General features: G+C 44.6%; 2 protein-coding genes across 6 annotated transcripts in view; one reads left to right on the top strand and one right to left on the bottom strand.

The window, feature by feature from the left end:
• Positions 1-3,852, bottom strand: part of ZNF605 (zinc finger protein 605) — a 39,092-nt gene extending 35,240 nt beyond the window's left edge. Inside the window, exon 1 of one of the 4 annotated variants that reach the window (XR_012518306.1) lies at positions 3,641-3,852. The gene's annotated coding sequence lies outside the window, so the exon portion shown is untranslated. The remainder of the gene's footprint in view (positions 1-3,640) is intronic. The other 3 variants (XM_010347607.3, XM_010347608.3, XM_074401982.1) reach the window with 3 other exon arrangements.
• Positions 3,853-3,897: 45 nt separating this feature from the next.
• Positions 3,898-24,168, top strand: ZNF26 (zinc finger protein 26). Of its 2 annotated transcripts, XM_010347606.3 has the most exons (4): positions 3,898-4,415; positions 17,705-17,831; positions 18,379-18,474; positions 21,667-24,168. In XM_010347606.3, exons 1-4 carry the CDS (start codon positions 4,383-4,385, stop codon positions 23,010-23,012), a joined length of 1,602 nt encoding a protein of 533 aa, XP_010345908.1. In that variant the 5' UTR covers positions 3,898-4,382; the 3' UTR covers positions 23,013-24,168. The 2 variants fall into 2 exon arrangements, with proteins under 2 accessions (XP_010345908.1, XP_074258086.1); XM_074401985.1 differs by lacking the exon at positions 18,379-18,474.
• Positions 24,169-24,717: the final 549 nt, after the last annotated feature.

The raw sequence follows: 24,717 nt of genomic DNA, 5'->3' as shown, positions 1-24,717 counted from the left end.
CAAAGAATTTCTGAAGAATTATCCTTTCCTCTTTAAATACTTGATGGAACTCACTAGAGGAGCCATCCACTCCCAGATTTTCTCTGTGGGAAAATTTTTTTTTTTTTTTTTTTTTTTTTTTTGAGACGGAGTTTCGCTCTTGTTACCCAGGCTGGAGTGCAATGGCGCGATCTCGGCTCACCGCAACCTCCGCCTCCTGGGTTCAGGCAATTCTCCTGCCTCAGCTTCCTGAGTAGCTGGGTTTACAGGCACGCGCCACCATGCCCAGCTGATTTTTTTTAAATTTTTAGTAGAGACGGGGTTTCACCATGTTGAACAGGATGGTCTCGATCTCTTGACCTCGTGATCCACCCGCCTCGGCCTCCCAAAGTGCTGGGATTACAGGCTTGAGCCACCGCGCCCGGCCCCTGGAAAATTTTTAATTAATTTCTTTTTTTTGAGACAGGTTTCATTCTGTTGCCCAGACTGGAATGCAGTGGTGGGATCATGGCTCACTGCAGCCTCAACCTCTCTGGATCAAGAATTCCTTCTGCCTCAGCCTCCCAAGTAGCTGGGATTATAGGTGTATGCCACCATACTTGGCTAATTTTTTAACATTTCAAATTATCATGAGTATATAGTAGGTGTATACATTTATGGATTACATGAGATATTTTGATATGAAATGCATATTATAATGCAGTGTTGGAAACAGATGCTTGGTGCTGCAAAGAAAAATCAGCACTGGAACAAAGAATCTCTCAGCAAGGCAATTTTACTTTCTGCAGAAAGGATGCTATCCATCAGCAATCTTGCCATGAAAGCACACTGAACAAAGGAAAGGCAGGAATATTTATCCTTTAGGCATTGGGTCCTCACTGCTGTGTCCTATTTCCAGTGGTTGGAGCTGGACCTCACAGTCTAAGCTAAACTTGATTGGTTGATAACTTAAAACTTTCTTCAATAGGTAAAGGTGATGGAGAACAAAAGGAAAAGAGGAAGTTGCTTGTGAAAGGACTTAGAAAAGTAGTAACATTTTCAAATAAGGAAGGGGCATAGGCTGTGAGCTGGGATGTGCCTGTAAACATGTCCAGCACAAATATCTTTGTTAAAGCACAAGGACATAGAATGTACTACATGCCTGTGAGCATGTCCAGCACAAATATCTTGGTTAAAGTACAAGGATATAGAACATACTTATTCCCTTATATTTAATAGCTACATAGGATAGGACTTAATAAAGAGTTACTAGCAAAAAGCAAGAAGGCTTTGAAGAAAGACTTTAAAAGAAACTATTATTTCTAACATTGATTATTATTCTTTAACAAGAAGGGAAACTTTGAAGAGGAACATTTTACTATCTATAAATGATTATTGCAATGCATAAAAATGACATCGGGAAAATGGCGTATCTTCCAGCAGCTATCCTTTGTGCTACAAGCAATCCAATTATACTTTTAGTTATTTTTAAATGTATAATTAAATTATCCTGTTGTGCAAGAAAATACTAGGTCTAGGTCTTATTCTTTCAATATTTCTACCCATTGACCATTCCCATCCCCCCCAGTCTCCCACTACCCTTCCCAGCTTCTGGTAACTATCTTTCTACTTTCTTTCACGATGAGTTCAATTGTTTTAATTTTTGGTGCCCACAAATAAGTGAGAATATATGAAGTTTGTCTTTCTGTGCCTCCCTTATCTCACTTAATATAATGCTCTCCAGTTCCATCCATGTTGTTGCAAATATGGCTTCCTAGTACTCCATTGTGTATATGTACCACATTTTCTTTATTTGTTAATATGTTGATTGACACTTTGGTTTACTTCCAAATCTTGGCTATTGTGAATAGCGCTGCAATAAACATGGGGGTGCAGATAGCTCTTCGATATACTGATTTTCTTTCTTTTGGGTATATACCTAGGAGTGGGATTTCTAGATTGTATGGTAGCTCTATTTTTATTTATTTATTTTTGATTTTTTTTGAGACAGAGCCTCACTCTGTTGCCCAGGCTGGAGTGCAGTGGCGTGATCATGGCCCACTACAACCTCTGCCTCCTGGGTTCAGGCAGTTCTCCTGCCTCAGCCTCCTGAATAGCTAGGAATACAGGTGCATGTCACCATGCCCAGCTAATGTTTGTATTTTTAGTAGAGACGGGGTTTCACCATACTTGCCAGGCTGCTCTTGAACTCCTGACTTCATGATCCACCCACCTTGGCCTTCCAAAGTGCTGGGATTACAGGTGTAAGCCACTGAGCCTGGCTCTATTTTTTATTTTTTTGAGGACCTCTAAACTGTTCTCCATAATGGTCGCACTAATTTACAATCCCACCGAGAGTGTACAGGGGTTCCCTTTTCTCCATATCCTCACCAGCATTTATTATTGCATGTCTTTTGGATAAAAGTCATTTTACTGGGGTAAGAAATCGCATTGTAGTTTTGATTTGCATTTCTCTGATGATCAGTGAGGTTCAGTGCCTTTTCATATACCTGTTTGCTATTTGCATGTCTTCTTTTGAGAAATGTCTATTCAGATGTTTGGCACTTTTTTTTTTTTTTGAGACAGGGTTTCACTTCTGTCATCCAGGCTGGCGTGCAATGGTGCAATCTCGGTTCCCTGCAACCTCCGCCACATGGGCTCAAGCAATTCTGCTGCCGTAGCCTCCCAAGTAGCTGAAATTACAGATGCAGGCCACGTATGTGGCTAACTTTTGATATGTTTTGTAGAGAGGAGGTTTTGCCCTGTTGCCCAGGCTGGTCTCCAACTCCTGGGCTCAAGCGATCCACCCACCTCAGCATTCCAAAGTGCTGATACAGACGTGAGCCACCACGCCTGGCCATTTTGCACATTTTTTTTTTTTTTTTGAGTCGGCGTTTCGCTCGTTACCCAGGCTGGAGTGCAATGGCGCATTTTCGGCTCACCGCAACCTCTGCCTCCTGGGTTCAAGCAATTCTCCTGTCTCAGCCTCCCAAGTAGCTGGGATTACAGGCATGTGCCACCACGTCCGGCTAATTTTTTGCATTTTTAGTAGAGACGGGGTTTCACCATGTTGGCCAAGATGGTCTCGATCTCTTGACCTGGTGATCCACCCTCCTCGGCCTCCCAAAGTGCTGGGATTACAGGCGTGAGCCACCACGTCCGGCCCCATTTTGCACATTTTTAAATCTCAAAAGGCTAATCTACAATAGCGGTATGATTTGTGGGACTAATTGGGGAGGCTGTATATGTTGTGACCAATCTACACCTTAGCAGAATTCAGACTTCTCTCCTCCCTCGAGCCTGGTTGTCTCTCACAGGTTTTACAAAGACAGAAAAGGGCTGTCATTTAAACTATAATCTAAATGTCTTCCAAAGTTAGCTTGGCCTGAGCCCAGGAGTAACTAAGGCAACTTGAAAGCCAAAGGCGCGCGCGGTCGGGGTTGGGCTGGATTAAGACCTGCCCCTCTGCTGTGATTTTTCTCACTGATAGGCATGTTCGCAAAGGCAGTTTCATTGTTGGTATGGTTCTATTTATCTCTAACATCTATAGTTTCCCCTTTATGAAGCTGGTTACTCTATTATTTGGTGTACTGATACTCAAAATTGTTACAAAACCTTATGAACTGCAGCTTATAGCTTGACAAAGCGTCCTTTCTTGCTGTGCCTTCTGGTCTGAACCTACCTCGTTTGGTATCAAGACCTCGGCACAACCTGAGTGTCTGCTGGGGTCGGGCTGAGTCAGTTCTCCAGGGCCTGGGAAACTGTGAGTCCGGGCTCCGCGGGTGGTACCGAACCTGGCGCAGCCGGGGGAGGGCGGACCCGGTGCCGCTGGCGGAGCCCCCTCCCGGCCTTCGGTTCTCGCCAGGCTGTGCCCACTCTAGATCCGCCGCAGCTGCAAGCCAGCCCGTGACAGGGGAACCTTCTCGGAGGATTGTGGGAGACGTAGTTTTTCCGGCGCCTCGAGGCATGACGCACTTCCGCGTGCGCCGCACTCCCGGCCTCAGTCGGATGCGCCAGTGCAGGGCTGTTTCCGGCTCCGATTCCGTGGACCGGAGTCTGGCCAGCGGGTGCACCTGCCTGAGTGTCTGTGGCCGCCGAGTCGCGGAGCTGAGCGGCTTGGATTCTCCTGGGCAGACCGGGGACTTGACCAGCTCATCGGGGGCGTAGACGGAGCCGGGACAGACGCCTGCTCTTTCGAATCGGGGCCGCGCCGCGGCACAGATCCATCGGCGCGACTCCTGGTGCCCAGACCTGGGGGCTGTCCAGCCACGCGCGGGCCGCGTCGGGCGAGAGCTGAGGAGCCGGCGTCCCTGCGAGGGACTCGGCCCCGGGACGGTCAGGTGTCGGCGGCCCGGGGCCCGCAGCTGTCCGCGGGCGGACGCGTCCCGCCAGGTCTCTGGCCGCGCACGGCCGTGGGCGTGGGGATGGCCGCCGGTTTCCGGATAGCTTCGTGGTGGGTAAGTAGAGACTTTGAGTGTTCGAAGGCGATTGGACACCACGGGTGGCCACGTTCGTGTCTTCGGGGTTCCTCCGGGAACCGAACTCACGCCCTCCCCCAAGCTGTGGTCCTCCAGAAACGTGCCTCGTGGTATTCTGCGACGGGCAGTTACACGGGGCTCCGCTGCCCGCTGCGGGCCCTGAGGGCGTTTCGTGTTTTCTGCAGAAAGTTGTCTCATGCAGACCCTTAGAACTTCGCTGGAGAAATTATCTTTTTTATCCCTTTTCGTTTGGCCAAATGCTCGTTTACGGAGTGCTTTTGTGTGCTGGACTCCAGGGCTGGTGCTGGCAATGGAGAGAGAAATTACTTATGTTCTGGCCGGGTGCGGTGGCTCACACCAGGAATCCCAGCACTTCGGGAGGCCGAGGTGGGCGGATCACGAGGTCAGGCGTTCGAGACCAGTCTCCCCAACATAGTGAAACCCGTCTCTGCTAAAAACACAAAAAGTTAGCCGGGTGTGGTGATGTGCGCCTGTAATCCCAGCTACTCGGTAGGCTGAGGCAGGAGAATTGCGTGAACCCGGGAGGCGGAGGTTGCCGTGAGCCGGGATCGCGCCTTTGCACTCCAGCCTGTGCGACAGTGAGAGATTCCGTCTCAAAAAAAAAAAAAATTATGTATAATCCTAATTTTAGAGGAGCTTTGGTTTGTTGGGGAGGATAGTCTCGTGAACCATGGATACAATTACATGTGAATGAGTAGGGAGAAGAGGCTGGGAACGGAGCTCCAGGGTCCAAGAGGTAAGCGGTGGGCCAGTGGATCATCTGGACTTTATGAATGATTGATGGAGTGAACCAGAGGGGAGTCTTTACAAGTGATTTGATTGCCCAGGCTCTTGCACTCGGTGAGTGGTGGTGACGACGTTGCCCCGGAGACTAGCAGCGCTGTTACAAGAGGAACCTGGGAAAGACTTTGGCAGGTGTTGAATATCCAATGCCTGTATTTTAGCCTGTAACTCACATGGGAGGTCTAAACTGGAAATATATATAGATACCTTACTATATTCGTGGAAGCTCAGAGTGTGACCAGCTAGAACCCTTAAGAGGACCCAGGTGAGTACACAGGTTAATGAAAGGAAAGGACAGACGGTGAAGAAAGGCTGTTGTGCTAAAGAAATGAGAGAAAGTTAGGGTGGATTTTTTTTTCCCCCTTTGAGTTTGTTCCTTTGTCAGAGATCAGTTGACCATATTTATATGGGTCTATTTCTGGGCTGTTTAGTGCCATTGATCTATTTGTTCTTTCACAGATACAACACTGCCACACTGTCTTGATTTTGTAGCTTTATAAGAAGTCTTTTTTTTTTTCTCTTTGAGACGGAGTCTTGCTCTGTCACCCAGGCTGAGATGGAGTGCACTAGCACGATCTTGGCTCACCGCAACCTCTGCCTCCTGGTTCAAGCAATTCTCCAATCTCAGCCTCCCGATTAGCTGGGATTACAGCCACATGCCACCCTGTCTAGCTCATTTTTGTCTATTTTGTAGCAATGGGGTTTTGCTGTGTTGCCCAGGCTGGTCTCTATAATGTCTTTTGGTTTTTTTTTTTTTTTTTTTTCCAAGGCAGGGTCTCATTCTGTTACCTAGGTTGGAGTGCAGTGTAACAGTTGCAGCTCACTGCAGCCTCAAAGTCCTGGCCTCAAGGGATCCTCCCACCTCAACCTCCTGAGTAGCTGGGATTACAGACACGTGCCACTACATCTGGCTAATTAAAAAAATTTTTTTTTGTACAAATAGGGTCTCATTATGTTGCCCTGACTCATCTCCATCTCTTGGCCTCAAGCACTTCTCCCTCCTTGGCCTCCCAAAGCATTGTTGGGATTACAAGCATGAGCCACCATGCCCAGCCTATAAGTCTTGAAGTCAGGTTAATTCCCCCAACTTTATCCTTCTGCTTCAGTATCCTGTTAGCTAATCTAAGTTTTTTGTCTGTCTAAACTTTATAATCACTTCATCAACATCTACAAAATTTGCTGGGATTCTAATTGATATTGCATTGAATCTGTAGATCAAGTTAGGAAGAGCTGAAGTCTTGAATATTGAGTCTTCCTGTGTGTGAACATGTCATATCTCACTATCTAGTTCTTAGTTTTCATTCAGCAATGTTTGGTAGTTTTTCTTATATAGATTTTATTTAGTATCGTCAGATATTTTATTAGACTTATACCTAAGTATTTCATTTTTGTGGGTGCTACTATAAATGGTATTGTGTTTTTTATTTCAAATTCAGCTTACACCTGTGTACAAGAAAGGGATTGACTTTTGTATATTAACTTTGTATCCTGGTATAATCACTTAGTTTCAGGAGATTACAGGTGTGAGCCACGAGTTGAGGAAGATCTTTATTCCTAATATCCTAATTTATATGGTATATCTTTCTCCATTTATTTCCTTTTTTTTTTTTTTTTTTTTAAGATAGAGTCTCGCTTTGTTGCCCAGGCTGGAGTGCAGTGGTGCAATCATGGCTCACTGCAGCCTTGACCTCCTGGGCTCAAGTGATCCTCCCACTTCAGCCTCCCAAGTAACTGGGACTTACAGGTGCATGCCACCACACTAAGCTAATTTTTAAATTTTTTGTTGAGACAGGGTCTTACCATGTTGCCCAGGCTGCTCTTGAACTTCTGGGTTGAAGTAACCCTCCCACTTTGGCCTTCCAAAGTGCTGGGATTGCAGACATGGGCCACTGTGCCCAGCCCTTCTGTGGTTTTAATTGAGCATTTCATATGATTCCATTTTTCTCTTCTTTGTTAGCATATTAGTTATTTTTGTTGTTGGTGTTGTTTTTTTGGGGTTGACCTAGAGGTTGCATTATACATTTACAGTTAATCCAAGCCCAGTTTCAAATAACACTTCTGCTTCACAGTTAGTAATTTTTAATAATTAAATAATATTTCTTCCTCCCTTCAGGAGTATATTTCTAATAACATTGCTGATATTCATTTCACTTCTGTGTAAGAATACATGCCATACATAATCGAATACATTGTTATTATTTCTTTTTTTTTTTTTTTTCTTTTTTTGAGATGGACTCTCGCTCTGTTGCCAAGGCTGGAGTGCAGTGGCCTGATCTCAGCTCACTGTAACCTCTACTGCCCAGGTTCAAGCGATTCTCTTGCCTCAGCCTCTTGAGTAGCTGGGATTACAGGCGTGCACCACAACACCTGGCTAATTTTTTTTTATTTTTAGTAGAGATGGGGTTTCACCATGTTGGTCAGGCTGGTCTGGAATTCCTGATCTCGTGATCTGGCCGCCTTGGCCTCCCAAAGTGTTGGGATTATAGGTGTGAGCCACCATGTGCGGCCTTGCTGGAACTTTTTAAAGGAATTTTGGATTTGACTTTTTATTTTATTTATTTATTTATTTACAGACCGAGTCTCACTCTGTCGTCCTGGCTGGAGTGCAATGGTGTGATCTTGGCTCACTACAACCTCTGCCTCATTGGTTCAAGCAGTTCTCCTGCCTCAGCCTCCTGAGTAGCTGGGATTACAAGCATGTGTTACCTGGCTAATTTTTTGTATTTTTAGTAGAGATGGGGTTTGACCATGTTGACCAGGCTGATCTCGAACCCCAGACCTCAGATGATCTTCCCGCCTCAGCCTCCCAAAGTGCTGGGATTACAGGCATGTGCCAGCACGCCAGGCCTGGATTTGACATTTTAAAAGCTTAGAAGGCCAAAAGCTAAGCTGAGGATTTGCCACTTGACTGTGCTTGTAATGCTTGTATGAATTCCTATCTTATTTGATATCCAAAAATACTTCAGAGTTCCTGAGCCTTCTAGAAAGTGACATTCTTTACTTACCACAGGTCTGGAGCCTGTAAGGTGGACAAGGTACCAGGCCAGTCTTTTCAAGGGGCTTTTTATCAGTTATATAAAGCCAACCTAAATTTCTTAAAACAGTCTGGTTCTATCTGAAAATACGCCATTCCATTTGAAGCCTTGATAAAGTAACCAGTCTCTCCACTTGTATCTTTTTACAAAAGAAAACAGATTTTTACTCAACTTATGCAAATAACTGTTGCCATAAAATCAGAATACTCACGAATAGTTTCCAAATTTTGGAGAAATCAGTTAGAAAGGTAAATTTTGTTCACAAAAACATAATTTACCCAGTTGCTTTAAGCTATAAATAACTCAGAAAGATTTTCTTGACTCTTTAATGAGAGCAGCAGGCTTCCAAACAAGGTGTCATTTGTTCACCTTGGAACTGCCGCAATTCACAAATCAAGCAGCTCCTTGTCAGTCAGGTGAGAGCTGTTTACTGGGGACTGTGGAATCCAACCACTGTTTACACAGTTCCAGAGTCAGTGGAATGGAAGCCATGTCTGTCTCAGGCAGCTGCAAGACAAGATGCTGGATCTCCACCAGTTCTCATTTTACTTCTGCTGTTTCTCTTAGTTTTATAATTAGACAACCAGATTTTTACAAATAATGACAATAGTTTTTCTTCCTTGTTGAGTGTTTATTACTGGTACTTTGCTCCTACTTTGGCAGGTCCTCTAGGACAGGGCTGGCTAGTGGCATCGATTTCAGCATCCTTGTCTTGTGTTTCTAAAGGGATGTTTTTTTTTTTTTCTTTTCTTTTTAAGAGATGAGGTTTCTCCATGTTGGCCAGGCTGGTCTCGAACTCCTGACCTCAGGTGATCCGCCTACCTCAGCCTCCCAAAGTGCTGGGTTTACAGGCATGAGCCACTGCTCCCAGCCAAAGGGATGGTTTTAATGGTTCACACAAAATATGATAGTTTCTATAGGTTTAGGAAAGAAAGACTTTATAGTGTCAAGGAAATTCCTTTTACTTTTAGTTTGCTTTAAATTCTGATTTTTGAAAGTGTTGGATTTTTTTTTTTTTTTTTTTTTTTTTTTGAGGGGGAGTCTTGCTCACGTTGCCTGTTGCCAGGCTGGAGTGCAGTGGTATGATCTCGGCTCACTGCAGCCTCCACCTCCTGGGTTCAAGTGATTCTCCTGCCTCAGCCTCGCGCCACCATGCCTGGCTAATTTCTTTTTATTTAGTAGAGATGGGGTTTCACCATGTTGGTCAGACTGGTCTTGATCTCTTGGCCTCAAATGATCCGCCCTCCTTGGTCTCCCAAAGTGCTGGGATTACAGGCATGAGCGACTGCACCCAGCCAAAAATGTTGAGTTTTATCACGTTCCTTTTGTTGTGTCTATTGAGATGATTTGGTATTCTCCACTAATGTGCCAGTGTGACTTATTTTATTGCTTTTTGTTTTTGAAAAATGTGGACTATCCTTTAATTCATTGGATAAACTCTTGGTCTGGTTTGCTATGTATGTATATACATAGACATGCTATGTATATATGCACAGAATTAGTTTTACTTTACTAATATTTTTAAGTATTTTAATCAATGTTAATCATAAATGCGGTTAGACTGCAGTTTATGCTGTCCCTATTTTGTCTGTAGCATTGTGCAACTTTGTATGATGCATTGTACGGCTTTACATCAGATGAGATATACTGGGAATTTTCTGTTCTTTGGATGGTGTCAGAACTTTTAATAGTGCGGGACTGTTGCCTTTTTGGGAAGAGTGTGCCTTTTCAGTTTTTTAAATGATCATCGGCTAGTCTGTTTTTCCTAATTTTTTTTGAGATGGGGTCTCACTCTGTCATCCAGGCTGGAGTGCAGTGGCGTGATCTCTGCTCATTGCAACCTCCGCATCCCAGGCTCAAGCAGTCCTCCCACATCAGCCTCTCGAGTAGCTGGGAGTACAGGTGTGTGCCAGCATGCCCAGCTAATTTTTCTATTTTTTTATAGAGATAGGTTTTCACCATGTTGCCCAGGCTGGTCTTGAAGTCCTGGACTCAAGTGATCCACCCATTTCTGCTTCCCAAAGTACTGGGATTACAGGCATGAGCCACCATGTCGTGGCCTGGTTTTCCTCATTCTTGCTGGGCTAATTTTTGGTTACTTTTATTTTCATAGAAAAATTTCCATTTTGTCTAAGTTTCCCAATTGATTTGAAGCAAAGTTGTAAATACAGTCAGTTCTGCTATTTTGTTTGCTTTGACAACATGAATTTGTTTCCACACTATTGTTATTTTAAGGAACAATGTGAGCTTTCTGTCTGATTTCTTTCTGATTTCTGTCTCTTTCCACCACTATGTAATAACTTTGGTCATTTTCAAGGTAAAGTGACATGTTTATTGTAGTGTTTATATGTTTGTTAACCGTTTAGCATGTGTGAAACTGCTACTGTTTTTATCAGAGTCTAGGCTTTCTTTTTGTGTGTTGCTGGTATTTTGTATTTACCCCATTTTCCCCACAAGCCCTGTGGTTCTTGGTGCAACTTTGTATGGTGTGATTTTTTTTGCAGCATGTATGTCCCATTACAGTAGAACTGTTTATCATAATCTCTTGTGAAATTTCAAATCTCTTAGAGCTTTGGACTGCTTCCTGGTCACAAAATTTTCTTTTGATCATGCCAAGTCAATTCAGAATTTTAACAGTTATTTTGTATTTTGTTTGTTTGTTTGTTTGTTTGTTTGTTTTGAGATGGAGCCCTTCTTGCTCTGTCGCCCAGGCTGGAGTGCAGTGGCACCATCTCGGTTACTGCAACCTCCACCTCCCGGGTCCAAGCGATTCTCCTGCCTCAGCCTCTTGAGTAGTAGGTACTACAGGTGTGTGCTTCCATACCTGGCTAATTTTTGTATTTTTCGTAGGATGGAGTTTTGCCATGTTGGCCAGGCTGTTCTTGAACTCCTGACTGCAGGTGATCCACCTGCCTCGGCCTCTCAAAGTGCTGGGATTACAGGCATGAACCACCTTGCCCGGCCTATTTTTATTCTTGCCAAGCTTAAAGAAATAGTAAAAGACTTTAAATAAAATAGACAGCAAGCCTCCTGGTCACCTGCCGTGTGCTCCGCGCCTTTCCTCTCCCATCCTGTGTCCCCAGAAGCAGCCGCTTCGGGCCACGTTTCCTTTTCTGGCGTCCATCTCCAGCTTCTCATATGGACACATTGGCGTGACTTGTTTCACGTTTCTTCTCCCTCCATGTTAAAGTAACCAGCTTGATGAATGGCCTGAACTTAGGGTACAGGTCGTGGCTTCATTTTTCTCCACCACAGCCTCAGGCTTACACTGTCAGCTCTTTCTTCCCTTGTGGTCATCGCAAGGAGAGCCCAGGATGCTCTGGTCATGGCCTGTTTGTTGCTAACTCTCAGTTACTTTCATATGGGAAAGTTCGTTCCAGGCTCCAGGCTCTTGTACCTCCCCCTCACTCTAGCCTGCAGAGGGGAGATGGAGGAGGCTTGTCTTTACTCCTACTTCATTTCCTTGTTGCCCTCTGCTGGGGGCTCCTTCTGGGTTGGGATTCGAAGATCAGTGATTAGGGGGAGGACACAAAGGCTCCTGTGATGTGATGGTCAGTACCCAGTGTTACGACAGGCGTCTGGGGATCGTGGGGCTTGGTCAGAGCCTCTGGCAGGGTTTGCCCACAGTACCATGATGCATGTGATTCTTTCTCTCACCGCTGGCAGACTCACCCAGAAGTCCACTCACTGCCTCTTCCCCGGGGGTCTCCTTCCTTGCAGGTAGTGCTGCTGAGGAGCTCAAGTCTCAAGTTCAGGAACCTTGAGGGTATTCCCTGGCCCCAGGGAAACCGTGCCTTGCCTGAGGTGAGCCGCTGAGCCCTCACTCCCCAGCTGCCTGTTAAAGTCCCCCTGTAGTCTCTGCCTTCGAATTTTTCAGAGGAAAGCAGTTATGGATCCTTGTTTACTTAAATTCTTAAGCACATGTCAGTTCCGTCTGAAAATTTCCCAGAATTAGCCTTGGCCGTTGGGCTCTTGCAGACTTCCAGGTTGTGTATGGGGTGCTTATACAGTCACCTTTTCCTGGAGCCCCTCCTGTTTGAGAGGATGGATACCCGCTTCCTTTTCTTCCCACATGTTCTTAACAAGGTCACTTTGCTCCTTCAGTGACTCACTTCTGTGGACTCTTTTCTAGCTGGGTCTCCGCCTCTTCAGTTATTCGCTGAACAGTTATCCACTCCCTTGTTTCCTCCATTTCTTATCCCCAGGTGTCTTCACCTCCGTGATGGGGAAGTGCTTTAGTTTGCTCGGCCAGGTGGCCTGGTGTCCTCCTGGCCCCATTCTCTCTCAGCATGCCATGCCATGTCTACATCAGGTTGTGTTCTGGCTCTGTCCTCATGGATGCCCAGAATCTAGCCACTGCTTATCATCCCCATCACTGTCACTTTGGCCGAAGCCACCTTCTTCCACTGGACTAACGCAGTTGTCTCCTACCTGGTCTCCCTGGTATCTCCTCTTCCACAACCCCCTCCCTTTTCCATTGCAGTCAGCATGATCTTCTCGAAATGTGAGTCAGAGCCCTTTCAGTGGCTTCTCACAGCACTTTGGTTTCTGCCTAGATATCACCTCATCAGAGAGCTGCCCTCATCACCCTGTGTGTGTGAAACAGTGCCTGTGCCTCCCTCTGTTCCTTATCCCTTTTACCTGCTTGGATTTTTTTTTTTTTTAATTAATTAATTTATTTTTTTTGAGACGGAGTTTCGCTCTTGTTACCCAGACTGGAGTGCAATGGCGCGATCTCGGCTCACCGCAACCTCCGCCTCCTGGGTTCAGGCAATTCTCCTGCCTCAGCCTCCTGAGTAGGTGGGATTACAGGCACGCACCACCATGCCCAGCTAATTTTTTGTATTTTTAGTAGAGACGGGGTTTCACCATGTTGACCAGGATGGTCTTGATCTCTTGACCTCGTGATCCACCCGCCTTGGCCTCCCAAAATGCTGGGATTACAGGCTTGAGCCACCGCGCCCGGCCGGATTTTTATTTTTATTTTTTAGATGGAGTCTTACTGTGTTGCCCAGGCTGGAGTGCAGTGGTGTGATCTCCACTCACTGCAACCTCTGCCTCCTGGGTTCAAGCGATTCTCCAGCCTCAGCCTCCCAGGTAGCTGGGGTTACAAGCATGCACCAGCATGCCAGGCTAATTTTGGGTTTCACCATGTTGGCCAGGCTGGTATCTAACTCCTGACCTCAGGTGATCTGCCACCTTGGCCTCCCAAAGTGCTGGGACTACAGGCTAAGCCACCACGCATAGCCTGGATTTTGTTAAGAGTACCTAGCGCCACTGGCGTGTTAAGTAGTGGTGTGTTGGCTGTCACCTTCCCCGGAGACCCTAGCTAGGTGGGACCTGGGAGCCTGATTCATATACTGCTTTTAGCTGTTTGCAGTTCACACCTCATTCTCGTCTTGCAGAATGACTGCTCCCAAAGCTATTGAGGCTTCTGTGGGAGAGGGTTTGCTGTGCGTCAACTTACCTCTGGGAGAGTTTCGGCTCAGGGAAATCAGTTACCAGATTTTTGGCTTCTGTTTATTAAAAATTTATCAAAATACCACATTGGCTTCTCTTTATGTGGTTCCCTTTTGTTTTAGAGTTCTGTTTGTGCATACTGTATTTCTGTAATGTAGATCAAATGGGTCTCAGAAGAGGATACTGATAATCATGTTTAAATCTCTCCATTCTCTCTGTTCCTACTTTCAAATCACGTTTAGTCTCCATCTCAGCCTCCCTAATGGGCATAAATCTTACAGTGTTGTAGGTGTTTGGATTTTTTTTCTTTTTTCTTTTTCAGAAGTCATTACCAGTTGTAGGTGTTCTGATTTGTGAAATTAGATATTGTAGAAAAACCATTTAGCATAGAAGAATAGTGGCTGTTACTCTGCATAGCAGCTGAGTACCACTGAGCCAGGAGGAGCCGCAGGCTCCATGGAGGGGCCTGGGTAAGAGGAGTCTTTGGCTGTAGTGAGACCCTCATGCTACTTGGGATACATAAGAAATGCCTTTAGTTTCAGTCCCTTGAGCTAAACTGTTATAAAAGTGCAGTTATTCTGTGCTAATTTTGTGAATATCAGCTTTCATTTATTTAGCATTTACCTGATATGTTTTTTCATTTCTTTATTTTCTAGTTTGTATTTTTTCTTTGGTGCAGGCCATGAGTTTCCCACGGTCTTAGTTATGTTTTCAGTATGTTTCTTCTAACAACATATTGCTGTGTTTATCTCATGTATATATCTCTCCTTGTGTTTTTCTTGCTTATGAGCTGCAATGAATGATCACCACATTTTGCATTATTGCTGCTATCATGTCGTGTGTTGTGCATTTTCCCTGCTATCCTGCGCTTTCTCATTGACTTGGATTTGTTGAACTGAGTATGTTCTTTCTCAGTCTGTTTTTCTTCTACTGTTTTGGAAGGCATTCTTGTCTTCTTCCTCACTCCCTCCCTACATTTTTAGTGCTTTTAGGTTGTTCACAGGCACACTGAGTGTTCCCCTTTAAACCAAAGTCTAAACCAGGAGTCCCCAAACTACGGCCCACGGGCCACATGCAGCCCCCTGAGGCCATTTATCCGGCCCCTGCCGCACTTCAGGAAGGGGTACCTCTTTCATTGGTGGTCAGTGACGCAAAGCGCAGCGTTGCTCAGGTACAGTACTATTTCCGGTGACGCGGGACGCACGTGTCACGGCTCCAGAAGCGCATCATATGATGCACATGCGGTCTGCGGCTGCGGCGCCCCACATCACCGGAAGCGGTGTGAAATAACAGAAGTAGGAAGAAAGGTAAAGCACTATAACCATTACTACACAGTACAATGGCCCCCATACTCCCCCAAATGTACAACAACATAATGGCCCCTATAACCTCCCTTTGCCCAGAAGTCTCCCCCCACATTACTACACACCGTGTTCCCCCTATTATAAGACCCTGTCTTATATTAATTTTACCCCCAAAAGACGGGGGCTGTCTTATTTATAGGAGATGTCTTATAATGGGGAAACATGCAGCAGTGGGCTTCCCACAGAAGAGGCCCACCACCGCTGCAGATGTCCAGGACGCTGTATACACAGTGCCACAGGCTGATCACCACCATCCCTGTAGACAGCACTGGAGGCGGTGCTGGGCCTGTGACACTGGATACCGCTCTCTGGGACAGTGGAGGCAGCAGTGCTGGCTGTGAAGGGTGTCACAGCTTGCACAGTCCGGCCCTCCAACGGTCTGAGGGACAGTGAACTGGCCCCCTGTGTAAAAAGTTTGGGGACCCCTGGTCTAAATAGTTGCATTTTCTCTTTTCCCAAATGAAAGATGTTTCTTTATACCTTCATTTTCTATGATTCTCATCTGTTTGCATCACATACATGCTTAAATCATAGCTGATTACAATTTTAGTTCAGATGTGTTTGAAGCAGTATTTAGGGTTATGTTCTGATTTCAGTGCTCAGCATGGGATCCAGCTTCCCGCTAAATCTATGTCTTAATGTAGTTTGTATAGGATGTAATTTTCTAAATTTAAAACAATTGTTTAATTTTTTTTAGAGACAGAGTCCGGTTCTGTTGCCCAGTGTAAAGTGCAGTGGCACAATCATGGCTAACTATAGCCTTAAACTTCTGTGCTCAAACAGTCCTTCCATCTCAGCCTCCTGAGTACCTGGGACTACAGGCATGCACCACCATGCCCACAAATTTTTTGTTATTTGTAGAGATGTGGTCTAACTATGTAACCTAGGCTGGTCTCAAACTCCTGGCCTCAAGTGATCCACCACAGCTTCCCAAAGTGCTGGGATTACAGGCATGAGCTGTCACATTCTCCAGGTGTTTGTATATTTGAAAATGTCTCTTATTGTCCCTATTCTTGCCTTTTAGTTTGGCTGGTATAAGATTTCAGAATCAGCATTATTTTATCTCAGTACTTTATTTCTCTCCCACTTTCAGGAAGCATTGCTTTTCCTTTTAGTTAGTGATCTTGTGTTCTCTTTATACTTTATTTTCAGAAGTTTCATTACTATCTGCTTAAATTTGGACCTTTTATTTTTTGTTAACTTATCTTGCATTTCAATTAGTAGGTTTTTCTCATGTGAACTCCCATATTTGTCTTCACTCTAGGAAAATTTTCAGGCCATATTTCTTCGAACATTGCCCTATTATTTCTCTTATTTATGTAAACCTACATTGGCAATTCTTCTATAAACCAGGAAAATCATTCCAGGTTTATTTTGTAGTCTAGCTCTTACTTGTTCACCCAGTATAGCCATGGCTATGGTTTGAGTGTATCTTCCAAATTTCTTGTGTTGGAAATGTAATCCCTAAATTTATTTGTTGGTGGTATTTGGAGGTGGGACCTCTGGGAGGTATTTCGGATTAGATCAAGTCATCAGGGGAGGGCCCGTATGATGGGATTAGTGGCTTTATAAGGGTAGGAAGAGAGACCTGAGCTGGCATGCTCCCTGCCTCTCGTCACGTCAGGCCTTCCACCAAGTTACGACATGGCAGGGAGGCCCTCAGCCGATGCCAGCACCATGCTCTTGGACTTCCTGGCCTCCAGAACCTTGACCTAAATGAACATTTTTCTTTATAAATTACCCAATTTCTGGTATTCTGTTTTAAAAATAGAAGACAAAGACAGCAGTCTTTTCTGTTTCTGAAATCTTTGCAGTTACTTGAATTGACCAGGTTCTACCATGTGTTCTATGTGATGCTTCCTCTTGGTACAGGGACTGCAAGTTATGTCCCAATCTATTGTTTTTCTTTCTTTCATAATAGATTTGCCAGTTTTTCAGTTGGGCATATACAGAAACAGACTACATTTCTGAATTTCCCTGCTGTTCCCTCCCAGCCCCCACTCTTTCTGTTCCTTAGAATGCTGACGTGGTGACTAGAGCCATCTCAGACTGGATTACCCTGGAAGTGGAAGCCATGTCAGGTGGAGCAGGAGATGGAAGCCCCAGACCAATTGCCTTCAGACTCCTACAAGTAGAAGGAGAAACTCTCTTGTTTATCCTCCTGTTGTTCTCAGTTGAACCCTGTTCCAAATACCTCCTGAATTGCCCTTTCCACCCCAACTTCTTGAGGAACACATCATGAATCTTCTATACTACTTGAGTGTCTGTCTTCATTTCTGTGCACAATGTACCATGGGTATGTTTCTATGAAGGACTCAGAACACCTTATTTTATTTGCATGTATAAATGTTCATTTCCATCTGCATGATAGAAAGCTTCTCAAAGACAGAACTGGATTTTATTCATTCTGAAATCTTCAGGACCCAAAAGAGTACTGGCAGATAGAAGCGCCTTGATTGACTTTTAATTCCCTCACAAAGTAGATGCCGGACCAGGCACGGGAGATAGTCTGTAAAGGAACATTTACCCTTTCCCAGTTCTCTGCATGTTTTCCATGTCACCTGATGCAATTGCGTCTAATTGAATGGAGTGTGTATTATTTCAGGGATTGTTGTCGTTCAAGGATGTGTCTGTGGAGTTCACCTGGGATGAGTGGCAGCTACTGGATTCCAGACAGAAGTACCTGTACAGAGAGGTGATACTGGAAAACTACCATAACCTGATCTCGGTGGGTGAGTACTGCTGCTCTGCTTAACTCAGACAGTGAGTCATAAATTGCCATCCCTTTTGTTGTTGTTGACCTACTCTGGGACCTCTGAAGTGCTTGATGATTGAACTTCAGAGGTTAAATTTTTTTTTTTTTTTGAGACGGAGTTTCGCCCTTGTTACCCAGGCTGGAGTGCAATGGCGCGATCTCGGCTCACCGCGACCTCCGCCTCCTGGGTTCAGGCAATTCTCCTGCCTCAGCCTCCTGAGTAGCTGGGATTACAGGCACGCACCACCATGCCCAGCTAAGTTTTTGTATTTTTAGTAGAGACGGGGTTTCACCATATTGACCAGGATAGTCTCCATCTCTTGACCCGTGATCCACCCACCTCGGCCTCCCAAAGTGCGGGATTACAGACGTGAGCCACCACGCCCGGCCCAGGTTAAATTTTCTTAGTCCCTGTTTGGCCCTCGCTTTCTAGCCGTGGGATGAGCAGTTTGGCTCCGTAGCTCTTGCTTCCTCGGTCCTGTCCCTGACCCTGGTCCACAACCTCTGTGATTTCCCATTAACAGGGTATCATGGTGCCAAGCCTGACTTAATCTTCAAGTTGGAACAAGGAGAAGATCCGTGGATAGTAAATGCCAAAATTTCCAGGGAGAGCTGTCCAGGTGGGTGAGTGAGAATGAGGAAGGTGGGAGGCGTGGGAGTGAACTGACGGGTCCCTGAGGAGTGGGCACTTGCAGTGTTGTCTACTGAAATGCTTCTGGAAGTCCTTGAACTAATGGAGCTGACTCAGGATGAAGCCATGAGCTCCTCAGATAAGGAAATCACCGTCACTCTTCATATATTTTGGTTTTTCTTCCCCTTTATTGTTGAGAGGGAGGCGTGTCCCCTCTTCCCTGAACTCTGCTCAGGATTTGCTTTTGGGTCAGTTTCCCTCCTTCCCATGGTCATGGGTGTAATTGGGGAATCAAGACCTTCAGGGGATTTCTTTTTCCTCTCACTGGGTGTGGCTCATGGCCCTCTATTTCCTTTCTTTTACTTCATCTTTAGTCTTCCACAGTTAAATCCCCTGGACTTTACTCACAGTCTTAAGTGGCCCTGGTGTCTCCTGTGTCCTGAGTGATCTTTCACACCTTAGGCTTCCCTTTTGTGTCGTCCAAAGGGGTGTTTTCCCACGTCTGGCTGTCCTCTCCTACGCTGTAACTGTCAACAGGCTCCTCCGTTCTGAAGGTTTAAGCTTTGCCCCCGTGTCCGTCTTTCTCTTCGGCACTTGAGTCCTGGGTTTTACATGCTTCCCATGTCTGGGAAAGCTCCCCCCTGCTTTCCCAGACCTCACTTCCAGTATCGCACATGGGGATTTCCTTCTAAAATTACCATTATTCCTCAGAAGAAATGGCCAGAGTCCTTCGTTTTCTTCCACAAGTTTCTTTCGTAGTGTTCCCACCTCTGAGGAGCAGGGTCACCTTTCTTAGTGTTCCCACCTCTGAGGAGCAGGGTCACCTCTCCAGCCAAGCTCTTCGTTCCTCCCCTTCTCTGCTCCACGTCCAGTCCCTCAGCAGATCCTCTTAGTTGTCTCTCCCATATACTGCAGATTTCCTCAGCTCCAGGCATGTGTTAGGCCATTCTTGCATTGCTATAAAGAAATACCTGAGACTAGGTAATGTATAAGAAAAGAGGTTTAGGCTGGGCGCGGTGGCTCAAGCCTGTAATCCCAGCACTTTGAGAGGCCGAGGCGGGCGGATCACGAGGTCAAGGGATCGAGACCATCCTGGTCAACATGGTGAAACCCCGTCTCTACTAAAAATACAAAAATTAGCTGGGCATGGTGGTGCGTGCCTGTAATCCCAGCTACTCAGGAGGCTGAGGCAGGAGAATTGCCTGAACCCAGGAGGCGGAGGTTGCGGTGAGCCGAGATGGCGCCATTGCACTCCAGCCTGGGTAACAAGAGCGAAACTCCGTCTCAAAAAAAAAAAGAAAAGAGGTTTAATTGGCTCACAGTTCTGTGTGGTGTACAGGAAGTACAGCAGCGTTTGCTTCTGGGGAGGCCTCAGGTAGCTTCCAGTCATAGTGGAAGGCAAAGGGGGAGCAGTCACATCACACGTGAAAGCAGGAGCGAGAAGGAGGTGGGGGGGGGGGATGTGCCACATACTGTTAAATGACCAGATCTCACAGGAACTCACTGCCATGAAGACTGCGCCAAGCCATAAGGGATCTGCTATCACTCAGATCCAGACACCTCCCAGCAGGCCCCGCCTCTGGCGTTGAGATTACAGTTCAGCCTGAGACTTGGGTGGGGACAGGTATCCAAAGTATATCAAGAAGTGTAGTTCAAATTATTATCTCATCCTGGACTGCTACAAGAGCTTTCTGAAGTACTTCTCTGCTCATTTATTACTCACTTTTTACAGAATAGTCAACTGATCTTTTAAATGCAGAAGACTGAGATTTTCTGAAATTAAAAACCTTTAGGCTGGGCACAGTGGCTTACGCCTGTAATCCCAGCACTGTAGGAGGCTAAGGCGGGCCACTCGCTTGAGCTCAGGAATTTGAGACCAGCCTGGCCAACAAGTGAAACCCCATCTCTACTAACAATACAAAAATTAGCTGGGCATGGTGGCATGTGCCTATAGTCCCAGTTTCTCAGGAATCTGAGACGGGAAGATTAATTGAACCCAGGAGGTTGAGGCTGCAGCAAGCCAAGATTGAGCCAGTGCACTCCAGCCTGGGTGACAGAGTAAGACCCTGTCTCAAAAAAGAAAAAAATTCTTTAAAATGTAAACAACTTTTTACCATGGTTTTGAGTAATTTCATTCTGCTTTCATTCCGTTCACTCACTGGGTTTTAGCTGTCCTGGCCTTTTTCTGTTTCTTAAACCCTGCCAATCAGGCTTCCTCCTCAGGAACTTTGTACTTGGTATTCCTTCTGTTTGGAGAGTTAATTTTCTTTTCTTTTCTTTCTTTCTTTCTTTTTTTTTTTTTTTTTTTTTTTTTGAAACAAAGTCTCACCCAGGCTGGATGAGTACAGTGGCATGATCTCAGCTCACTGCAACTTTTGCCTTCCGGGTTCAAGCAATTCTCCTGCCTCAGCTTCCTGGGTAGCTAAGACTACAGGTGTATGCCGCCATGCCCAGCTACTTTTTTGTATTTTTAGTAGAGATGAGGTTTCACCATGTTGCCCAGGCTGGTCTTGAACTCCTGAGCTCAGGCAATCCACCTGCCTCGGCCTCCCAAATTGCTAGGATTACAGGCGTGAGCCACCTCTCCGGCCTCATTTTCATCTTTAATGTCTCATTCTCACCCTACCTAAATATCATGCCATAGTTATTTTGTATCCTATGAATTCATTTTTTAGTTAGGTAAAATCTTGCAATAATAAAATTCAGATACAAAATAATTAGCAAGTGGCTTCCAAGTACCAACTTTATTATTATTGTTGTTATTATTTTTTGAGACAGTGTCTCACTCCATCACCCAAGCTGGAGTGCAGTGGTGCAATCTGGACTCAGTGCAACCTCTGCCTCCCGGGTTCAAATGATTCTCCTGCTTCAGCCTTCCTAGTAGCTAGAATTAGAGGTGCCCACCACCACGCCCAGCTAATGCAAGTGCCAATTTTAAACCTCTATTTTGAAAACTGTTTTTGGTTTCTGGTAATTGGCCACCAGTTTGGGGAGGCCTGTTTTGGTTTGTTTTGATTCCGATCCCTTGCCCCCATGCTTGGCCGATAATTCTTTTGAAGCAGAGTCGTGTGCTGGTTACCAAAAGAGAAAGATTGATGACATGGCAGTCCTGAAGCTCTTTAATTCCATGTCAGGTTTATGTGATGATTCAAAAAGTTATCTTTTGTTTGTTTTTTTCTAGATGGCTGGGAAGAATGGTACCAGAAAAACCAAGATGAGCTTGAATGTGTTGAAAGAAGCTATGCTTGTAGTGTGTTGGGAAGACTTAATCTGAGCAAAACCCACGATTCTTCAAGACAACGATTCTATAACACACATGGAAAAAGTTGGACACAAAACTCAGCTTCAAGCAGAAGTTATTTAAGAAAGAATCCTGATAAGTTTCATGGTTATGAACAACCATATTTTCTTAAGCATCCAAGAGCTCATAGCATAGAAAAAAACTGTGTGTGTAGTGAATGTGGGAAAGCTTTTCGTTGCAAATCACAGCTCATTGTACATCTCAGAATTCATACAGGAGAGAGACCTTATGAATGCAATAAATGTGAAAGAGCCTTCAGTGCCAAGTCAAACCTCAATGCTCATCAGAGAGTTCACACAGGAGAAAAGCCCTACTCATGTAGTGAATGTGAGAAGGTCTTCTCCTTCAGGTCACAGCTCATTGTCCATCAGGAAATTCACACAGGAGGGAAGCCCTATGGTTGCAGTGAGTGTGGGAAAGCCTACAGTTGGAAATCACAGCTGATTTTACACCAGAGAAGCCATACAGGAGTGAAACCCTATGAATGTAGTGAATGTGGGAAAGCCTTTAGTTTGAAGTCTCCATTTGTTGTGCACCAGAGAACTCATACAGGAGTGAAACCCCATAAATGTGATGAATGTGGGAAAGCCTTTCGGAGTAAATCCTACCTCCTTGTTCACATTCGAATGCACACAGGAGAAAAACCCTATCAGTGCAGCGATTGTGGAAAAGCCTTCAATATGAAGATGCAGCTCATCGTACATCAGGGAGTCCACACAGGAAATAATCCTTACCAATGCCATGAATGTGGGAAAGCCTTTGGTAGGAAGGAACAGCTCACCGCACATCTGAGAGCTCACGCAGGAGAGAAGCCCTATGGGTGCAGTGAATGTGGGAAGGCGTTCAGCAGCAAGTCATACCTTGTTATACATCGGAGAACACACACTGGAGAGAGACCCTATGAATGTGGTTTGTGTGAGAGAGCCTTCTGCGGAAAATCACAGCTGATTATACATCAGAGGACTCATTCAACTGAGAAGCCCTATGAATGTAATGAATGTGAAAAAGCCTATCCTAGGAAGGCATCGCTGCAGATACATCAGAAAACTCATTCAGGAGAGAAACCCTTTAAATGCAGTGAATGTGGAAAAGCCTTCACTCAGAAGTCCTCTCTCAGTGAACATCAGAGAGTTCACACAGGAGAGAAACCATGGAAATGCACTGAGTGTGGGAAATCCTTCTGTTGGAACTCAGGTCTTCGTATACATCGGAAGACTCACAAATGAGAAGTCAGAATGATGCATATGTGAGAAACTGTGTCACAGAGGCTGATTTCAGGAGACTTTAGATTACAGAGACAGGAATTACAAGCAGGAGCCCTAAACCTACACTCATGTCAAAAATCATGTAGGAGAGAGATCAACCATATTTGGGATGAGTGTAAAAGCCTTCAGAAATGAGTTACAAATCTTTGTAGATGAAAATAATTGAAGGAATGAGGAGCAGTAAATGTATGAAATGTGGTAGCCTATTATGAAGGTAATCTGGTATCTGGTAAAGAATACCAGAGTATCCTTATCTTGCTAAGAAATCCACATTTCTAAATTATCCACATGAATAAATTAGGGAAGCATTTTCCCATGGAAAGCGTGTTCTGTGGAAAGTCGCATTCCAGATTTGAAGCTATGTTTTTGTAAAATAAAGAAAATCCCATTTATTAACAGTTGACTTGTCATGGTGGAGTTTAAAGGTTTTTTTGTTTGTTTGTTTTAATATGTAAATAAAGTAATGATCAGGAAAACCACAGGGAATAGATTCTTAAAGTTAAGGGATATTTAATGTGACTTCCCTGAGTTAACACTGAATATCATTTCTAAAATTTTTAGTATTTTATTTTTTAATGTAACTTGTTCTGTATCTCTATATATATTTGATAGTTTGTGGAAAAACATCCCCCAGTATTTTGCATATTAAATACTAATTGTCTTTATTTCTTTTTCATAAGCAGAAGTGGCAGTTTATTACAGAGCTGCTGCTTAAGAAAACTCATTGTAATGAACATTTATTATATGTTGGCAGTCTGTGTCTGTTCTCCATTAATTGAGTTGAGCACCCTTGTTTTCTCTGGAGAAATACCTCCCCTCTCTGGGGTGCTTCCTGTGGTGTCTTTCAGGTATCCTTTCCACTAGCTACAGGTGAGCATTTTACCCATTGTTGGATAATGCTGATCTCTTTTTCAGAATTTGGAGTCTGTAATTCATTCACACATGAACCAGAAAATGTCAGCACTCATTCATTCTTGTCCCAGAATTCTGCTGAGACCATCCATTCATTCTGGCAAATTGATTACAAGAGTAACTGTGGATGCTATCCCTTTAGAACCTGCTTCTCAGATCTGGGTGCTTCCTCACTTCTCAATAAAAATGTCTTTTGCTTTTTGTTGTTTGGGTTTTTGTTTTGTTTTGGTTTTTGCTTAACTTAAGGAGAATGACTTTATTTGAAGATAGGAACTTTTTGCCCATCATGTGAAATAGTGTTACTGTTTCTGTACACCTAGAACATTGTAGTCCCTGATGGTGAGATTTTGGAAACACTGAAGAACTGTAGTAGCCTTATAAGAATTTTAAATTTATGAGAAAATCTGGGACAGGAAAGGAGATGGCTGATTTTGATCATGCCAGATCTTAGACGATGAGAATGACAGGCTTGAAGCCCTGAGATCACATCTCAAGGTGGAGTATCAGGGTCAGCAACTTGGACGTTGCTGAAATAGTTTCATTGTTAAAGGCCAAGATACACTACATACAAATGCTGTGTGTAGTATAACATCATTGTTAAAGGCCGAGATAGTCAAACCTCTCCTGAATTCCTGACAAACAGAAACCATCAGAGATAACACCACCTTTGTTGCTATTTGTGGTATAAATTTTGAGGTGATATTTTAGACCATAGCAGTGATTGGAATAGAAATTTAGTGTTGGAAGTGGGGTG

This window comes from Saimiri boliviensis, chromosome 7 (assembly GCF_048565385.1).
Source record: "Saimiri boliviensis isolate mSaiBol1 chromosome 7, mSaiBol1.pri, whole genome shotgun sequence".
Lineage (NCBI taxonomy): Eukaryota > Metazoa > Chordata > Mammalia > Primates > Cebidae > Saimiri > Saimiri boliviensis.
The sequence above is the reverse complement of the archived record's forward strand: the minus strand, read 5'-3'. Positions and strand labels throughout refer to the sequence as shown.